This window comes from Salvelinus sp. IW2-2015, unplaced genomic scaffold (assembly GCF_002910315.2).
Source record: "Salvelinus sp. IW2-2015 unplaced genomic scaffold, ASM291031v2 Un_scaffold2467, whole genome shotgun sequence".
NCBI classification, from domain to species: Eukaryota; Metazoa; Chordata; class Actinopteri; order Salmoniformes; family Salmonidae; genus Salvelinus; species Salvelinus sp. IW2-2015.
In genome coordinates this window covers 62,566-69,934 of record NW_019943785.1, presented here as the reverse complement: position 1 = coordinate 69,934, position 7,369 = coordinate 62,566, and the positions used below count along the sequence as shown (strand labels likewise).

At 43.4% G+C, this 7,369-nt stretch overlaps 2 protein-coding genes across 2 annotated transcripts in view; one reads left to right on the top strand and one right to left on the bottom strand.

Annotated features, from left to right (window-relative positions):
• Nucleotides 1-2,368, top strand: part of LOC112074023 (troponin T, slow skeletal muscle-like) — an 8,085-nt gene extending 5,717 nt beyond the window's left edge. Inside the window, exons 2-9 of the mRNA XM_070440361.1 lie at nt 176-236; nt 430-546; nt 776-853; nt 1,113-1,226; nt 1,444-1,556; nt 1,737-1,827; nt 1,970-2,010; nt 2,116-2,368. Coding sequence (XP_070296462.1) covers nt 180-236; nt 430-546; nt 776-853; nt 1,113-1,226; nt 1,444-1,556; nt 1,737-1,827; nt 1,970-2,010; nt 2,116-2,161 — 657 coding nt within the window. The 5' untranslated portion in view covers nt 176-179 and the 3' untranslated portion in view covers nt 2,162-2,368. The remainder of the gene's footprint in view (nt 1-175; nt 237-429; nt 547-775; nt 854-1,112; nt 1,227-1,443; nt 1,557-1,736; nt 1,828-1,969; nt 2,011-2,115) is intronic.
• Nucleotides 2,369-3,795: 1,427 nt separating this feature from the next.
• LOC112074026 (synaptotagmin-2-like) lies at nt 3,796-7,121 on the bottom strand. The gene is made up of 7 exons (XM_024141249.2): nt 6,945-7,121; nt 6,656-6,745; nt 5,800-5,967; nt 5,470-5,637; nt 5,191-5,308; nt 4,694-4,827; nt 3,796-4,462 (listed from the first exon to the last, which is right to left on the bottom strand). Exons 1-7 carry the CDS (start codon nt 7,116-7,118, stop codon nt 4,253-4,255), a joined length of 1,062 nt encoding a protein of 353 aa, XP_023997017.2. The 5' UTR covers nt 7,119-7,121; the 3' UTR covers nt 3,796-4,252.
• Between the last annotated feature and the right edge of the window lie 248 nt (nt 7,122-7,369).

Here is a 7,369-nt window from a genome sequence, read left to right as displayed (position 1 = left end):
AGGAGAAACTGCCCATACCCAAGTATGTTCACTTTTGTGTGTGGCAATTTTGCTTTGTGTGCATGTGTGACAAATAGGTCAAAACATGTATTTCTCTGTTCATTCTCTGTTTCACTTATTTTCTCTCATCCTCTCTCTCTCTCTCTCTCTCTCTCTCTCTCTCTCTTTCTCTAAGGCCCATGGTGCCCCAGCTAGCCCCTCCCAAGATTCCAGAGGGGGATAGGGTGGACTTTGATGTGAGTGATGCCATATCATATCAAGGAATTGGCCCACTATCTGATTGGATGTTCCCCTTCCATTTCAAATTCACTACTGAACATTAATATAGATGTTTGTAAGATGCAGCTTGCAGCTCCGCTTTACACCACATCTCTGAATAATAATCAATTTAATCTCAATCCTCTCTCTTTCCCTCTCTCCCTCTCTCAGGACATCCACAGGAAAAGGATGGAGAAGGACCTCCTGGAGTTGCAGAGTCTGATTGATGTCCACTTTGACCAGAGGAAGAAGGAGGAGGAGGAGCTCATTGGGCTGAAGGACCGAATTGTGAGTTAACTCCCTGTGTACTTCATGTTGAAGTGTTAAAATAGAACAGAGGAAGTACAACCTTAACTACCTGAACTTGTCCAATAACAATGCTCATGTTTTGTTATTACGCTTCGTCCCAACAGAACACGACCCTGGTCAAGGAGCGCACAAGCTCATGATCAAAAACGTTGATATGAAAAAGTCCAAAGTCCTTTCCTCTCATCCTGTCACTCTCTCATCCCCACAGGAGAAGCGTCGGTTTGAGAGGGCAGAGGTGCAGCGAGTTCGAGTGGAGAAGGAGCGGGACCGGCAGAACAGGATTGCGGTAGGCCAAAACACACCGTTGTGATACATCAGGATTGTGATAGGGTCAACGTAACAACCCTGTGGTGGTAGAGACAAATAGACACCGCTGTGGTACCCCAGGATTGCGGTAGGCTTGAATATACACCCCTCTTGTACCTCCAGATTATGGTAGGGCTGGGTACACACCTGTGGTACCCCTGGTTTTAAGCAACAGATAGACTTGTGTCGTGTTAAGAATGTATTTTTCCTTTCTAACTTCATCATTCTCTCATGCTCAGGAAGAACGGCAGAGAAAGGAAGATGAGGAGGCTAAAAAGAAGAACGATGACGAGGCCAAGAAGAAGAAGGTTCTTTCCAACATGGGGGCCAACTTTGGGGGCTTCCTGCAAAAGGTACTTATGTCCACTGTCATTTGCTTGTTAGTTTTAGGAACAGATTTTTGGATTCATACAGTAAATGTGTTTCATGAAGATAAATATCTATTTTGTTGGTCAACTTACAGTTGCGGGCCAAATGTTCTGTCAGACTTTTAAACATAGAAATAGAATCACAACATTCTATATGGTTTTAAGTTTGTGAAGTTCTAGGTGTGTTTGACATATGTTTCAGGCGGAGCATCGTGGGAGGGGGAAGCGTCTAACGGGGAGAGAGATCAAGAAGAAGACCTTGGCTGAGAGACGACCCACACTGGAGATCGACAACCTGAGAGAGGACGCCCTGAAGTGAGTCCCGGCCGATCACACACGCCTCCCCAAGACAAATACACATGGGCCTAAATCTTCCTCACACCACCACATCAGAGTTTTCTATAATTCATGTCCAAAGCCCACACACCTGGCTGCCAACTGTGTTGCTATGGTTACCATCTATAATCCCCTTACCAACTTCTCTTGGTCTCCAAGGCAACGAGCTCAGGAGATGTGGAACTGGATCTACTCGCTGGAGTCGGATAAGTTTGACTTCATTGATCACATGAAGAAACAGAAATATCAGGTGGGAAGACCTGGACACATGTACCAAAGTCAGAATCCATAGATGTTTAGGCTTGTGTGTGAGCGACTGTGTACGTCTGTTGTGTAGTATTCGTGAAGTCACTGATGCAATGTGATCTCTTGTATAATTTTTGGGTGTGCAGATTATCGTTCTCTTGAATAGAATCACGAGTGCCCAGAAATTGTAAGTACAGTAACCAGTAACATGTGTTTGTATGGTATGTGCATTTATCTACAAGTAATTGTTTCTGAATTTAGCTCTCTTTCTCCCTATCTCGCTCCCCTGTAGTAAAAAGGTCCATGGTAAGGGGAAGGTTGGCGGTCGGTGGAAGTAAAGAAGCTCCCGCTCTCATAGGGCCAAAGGGAGAAGACAACTTTGGAGGGAACAAGAAAGGAGGGAGATCCCACCATCCCCTCTTCCCTCTTTCCTCTCTTATTATGGCCACCCTCTTCTTTTGCATGTCCTAAGTTATAATAATGTAATGTAATATTATACAAGTTATAATAATGTATTGATAATAAAACTGTGTACACTCGCTGAGATTGCTAGCTTGATGTTCCTCTGGAAATTGTCACACACACACAATTTTATTACTTTATTGGGAGCATGGGAGAAAGTATAATGACTCAAAATCGACCTTGTATCAGTGTCTAACTGGCCAACGTCATCCTGCTCCCACATTACTCAACTAGGGAAACACTGCCATCTGCTGGAGAGCTGTGTAACCACTAATTAGACACACTCATTGGTTTAAACACACGACACACATATTACCTGACACTAGAAACCATTATTACAGCAGACACTAGTAATCATCACTACATACTAGACAGGCAGAAGGGAATTATAGGCCTGATCTACTTGCAGAGAGCTCAGTAATGACACTGTCTCACATGTGTGGAGGAACACATAAACACACGCTCCATTCAATCTGTATCACTGAAGCATAACAGATTCTGCGATAGAAATGTAAAGGTCATTTCTGATTGAGCCGACATATGCAGCATTTACCGTGAATGCGGTTTCCGCTAACGCAAGAACATTGTCTTTAAATTTCAATCACGCTGTAACACTGAATTTCCACAATATTGATTGAATAGAGCCTTAACTCTTGTCACCAAACTGCCACTGCTGAATGCTAGTAGCAGTGATTTTGTTGAATGACTTGTTAGAGCTTGGAAAGCTTGCCCTCTAACTTAATTCATTCATGGGGGGGGGGGGGGGGGCGTAGAAATGATCCAGCCATCCCACAGATTTCGCTCAGCTGCTCAAATTGTAAATATAACTTGACAACTTTGGAAAATTCAACCCCCCCTTTTTTAATAAGATAGAAAATACTACAAGATACAGTACTGAACACACTTACTAAATTGTTTTAATGACCACCAATGTGTATGCTGTCATTTTGGGTGAGGTATCCCTCTTTTGATCTAAGTGGGATTACTTGTATAAATAGAAAATAAATAGTAATAGTATGATGATATGGGATTGGATCAAATTTAAGTTTGAATGCCATTTCTATTTCAGTGAGCTTTACGCTTCGAACACACCGACAGCTTCCTTGCGAAAAATAGTACGCGGCGTCATCTGGATATGTATGCAACAAAAGTACAACATTCAACATCTGCTACCATTTCTGTCAAGCTGTCTACATATACAGTTTGACACATACGTTCGATAAATCCAACGTATGCACCACACCGACACTGCAACTGCCTCTGCAAAGCAATGCTGCAAGGCAAACGCAGCGTTTAATTGGAAATAAATGTAATTCTGGTGTACCAAAATGYAATGACGCTGTCGGTGTGATCGAATGTAATTCAGGGCTCATCTGTAATAAGGGTTAAATAAATAAATACTTAAGCTTGCAAATCTATCTGACCATCCATCTGGTAATTTGGGAAATTATTTATTTTGTTATTTACAACCACTCACATTACATTCAGGAGATAAATCAGAGAAAGCTTTCATGTACTATGGTTTAACACGAACACACACGCACAGACACACGCACACACATTCATACACACAATACTGCCTTCTCTCGCTCACAAAAAGCACAAAACAGTCAGCCATACTCTTAACTTAACATCAAAATGGTCAAAATGGACACAAAAGTGAAAACATACAGTAGAATTAGTTAATAATACGCAAAAAAAAGTTCATTCTTTTGATTTTCTATGGAGAATAATAAGGAAGGAGAGAGTACCCCAACAAAATTATCAGAAATATCAGGTGGGTTGTAGTGTTTGAGTGGTAGTTAAATTTGCTTTTCTTGGAGTTTCTACTGTCAGTAGTGCGTAATGTCATGATCAGCACTATTGTGGTCTTTGGGTGAAGCGTATCCACTGTTGTGTAGTTTTCAGGTCTTATGTTGTGTAGTTTTAACATGTACAAGAATGTTCAGTGACGTGTCAGTGTACGTTTAGCGGATGGGTTTCTTCAGGGCCTCATCCACCTCCTCCTCAGGACACAGGGCGTGCCACTGTGCCACGGGACGTCTTGGATTGGCCAGCATGTCTGACCAATGGCGAAGGCCCACCCCTGAGGCACCGAAGCCGATCCAAACCTTCCCGATGGCGTCGTTGCTGCCCAGCTTGTCGTAATCGTACACTGTGATCAACACTTGGACTTTCTGCAAGAGGAAAGGGAAGAGCGGAAAAAGCGTCAAGTTAAAAAAAGTCAGATGAAATCAAAATACCACCACACGTACAGTGTTGTTCAACATACAGCAGGAAATGGCAGGAGAGTGCAATGTTCTAGAGAAACACCGGGAGAGTCCTCAAACACAGGTCGCCCAACCCACAGGAAAACCTGTTATCACGACCCCAAGATGTCTTCCTTATGGGAAGTTTGTTGTACATACCTGTATTTGGCCAAAGGGAATCTCGAAGCTGAAGCTTTCGTTGAAGTAGGGGTTCAGAGTGTTCTGTTTGACTGTTGTCTTCTTCTTCTTCAGCCGCTTGCCTTGGTGCTGCAGCACTACTTTAACGAAGGGATCTGGTAGGAGAAGGCATGGGGTAGAGAGGAAAGTTAGTTACAGAGGTCAAACAGAGGGTGAGCCACTTGGATGAAGAACATTGAGGACAAATGATTGTGCAGTAGATTCATGTGTAGTGTCTGCAACTCTGTAATGCTGCCCAATGGTTTAAGTTGAATTACTTCAACAAAATGTAGGCAACCAGATGTCATTAATAGGTCACAGCATGGCTAAAATTGGCTAGGATAGCGTAATGTCACAGCATGGCTAGTATTAACTAGTTGAGTTTACCGTCACAGAATGTCTAGTTTTGACTAGAAGCGTGAAACGTCACAGCATGGCTAGTATTGACTAGGAGAGTGTAAGAACTAATAAAAGGTCACCTGACAAGCCTCCGCAGTCCATCGCCTTCAGGTGCTTGGCCTCCATGATGTTGATGGTCAGTTTACCGGCCGTGGGGACGTAGCGCAGAGAGATACAGATGTCTCCTAGCTTCTCTACCTGTGACCAGACAAACACACACAGGCACGAAGATAGAAAGACGTATTAAAATAGACAGTTTGATATAGTTTGATATGCAGAGACAGACAGACACAGACAGGTAGACGTAAAAAAAAAACATGCACCCTAAACCCAAACAGACTGTATTCATCCGTCCTCACCTCCTCTTTCTCTCCTCCTACCAGATCCCTCCATTCGTGGAGTGGCTGAGCCAGGTCCACACTGTTCATAGGGATGGAGATCTGTCCAATCACGTCGTGTTTACCAAAGCGATCAAAGTCAAAAACCTGTAGGACCAAAGTCTGACCGCCCAGCTCCTGGTAGGGGATCTGTGGAGGAACACACAGAACAGGAAGGAGAAGGTCAGGACAGAGTGTTCTCGACTACATAAACCTCAGTACTGTAAGAGCTTTTCTAAGGCTTTTACATATACACATGAATGAATACCACATCTCTCTATCACTGTCTGTTCTCCAGCACCCCATACTGACCTTGAAGATGAAGGTTTCATTGAACACGGGGCAGAGATTCTTGCGCTGGACTTTGGTCTCAAACTTCTTCTTCTTGTCTGGCAGCATGTAGACCTTGACATAGGGGTCTGAGGTGCCGCCCATGTCCATGGCTGGCAGGTTTTCAGCCTGCAGGATACCCACGATCAGCTGGAAGAGGGGGCAGAAAGGGGGAAAAGGTCAGAGGTAAGCAACGGCAGTCAAAATATTTTTAACAATGTCCGTAAGATCTGAACACAGTGATAATTTAGGCGGATTTCGGCTGGGATTCAATCCATATCCAAACGCATGCACACGAATGCACACACACACTTTAAAAGCTATTGCAATGCAGCTTTTAAAGGGAACGATAAATGCTGAAAATGACGTCTCAATCGGAAATGCAGCAAAATTAAACCTGAGATTTTTCCAAACACAAACGGAACTCTTCAAAACAACAGCACAGGACTTCATCCCCAAAATTATTTCATTTGTCACATATATGCAATGTTTACCGGGATCCAATTCAAGCTGCATAATAGCGCAGTACACTTAAACTGACTTTTAAATGTAAGAGCGGTTGAGCGGATAGAAAATGTCCCCTCTAAAGGTCATAGCTTAATGCTCAGCCGTTAAGAGGAAAAGGTCATAGGTCACTGAGGACACAAATAAGAGGTCAGAGGTTAAAGCTGAGAGCTGAGCAGACAAAGAACAGAGGTCAGAGAGCCTTTAGACGTGTTATTAGTCAGACACTTCACATCAAGGAGGTCAAATGTCAAGGAGGACAAGACAGAAATGCACACAAACGCATGCACACGAATGCACACACACACAGAGACACACAGACACACACACACACCTGGTTGTCAGTGAAGTTGTAGTCCAGGGTGAACTCCAGTTTTCCGAAATTCTCTTTTTCCTCCTCCTCTCCTTCCTTTCCCTCTCCTTCCTTAATGAGAGAGAACATAAAATCAATCATGTATCACAGGTATCATTACACAGCCACTGCATTAGTCTCTCCCTTCACACAGTTACTGACACTACATCTGGAAATCACTTCAGATAATTTCAAACCCAGTTGCAAATGAGGTACTTGAACCCATTACACCACACACTATATTGCCCTCCCTCCCTCTGTCTCCTCTCACCTTGCCCTCCTCTCCTTCTCCGGCTCCCTCCTTCTTTCTTCTGCCTCGGCCTCCTTTCCTCTCGCGTGCTTTCTTGGGCTTCTTGCCCTTGTTGATACACTTCTTCCAGATACAGAAACCTAGACAGGCCACCAGAGCCAGCACCACCACCACTATGGCTCCTATTGCCCACATGGGCACTGGGGGAGAGAGAGACATAGGCCTTATATAGCCTTATGACATCTATAATACAACATACATAACAACATACATATAACATACATATAATACTTATATAGTCTTATGCTATCTATTATACAACATACTGTACATAGTGTATATGTCATAACCCTACATAAGGCCTGAGTGTACAAAACATTAAGGACACCTTCCTAATATTGAGTTTCACCCTCCCACTTTTGCCCTCAGAATAGCTTCAATACGTC

Excerpts from the sequence above, each read along its gene's own strand:
- LOC112074026 (XM_024141249.2), bottom strand. The coding sequence starts at position 7,118 with ATGTGGGCAATAGGAGCCATAGTGGTGGTGGTGCTGGCTCTGGTGGCC. Across the intron at positions 5,968-6,655 it reads ACAACTTCACTGACAACCAG|CTGATCGTGGGTATCCTGCA; the intron begins GTGTGTGTGTGT and ends CCCCTCTTCCAG. Across the intron at positions 4,828-5,190 it reads GGACTGCGGAGGCTTGTCAG|ATCCCTTCGTTAAAGTAGTG; the intron begins GTGACCTTTTAT and ends TTCTCCTACCAG.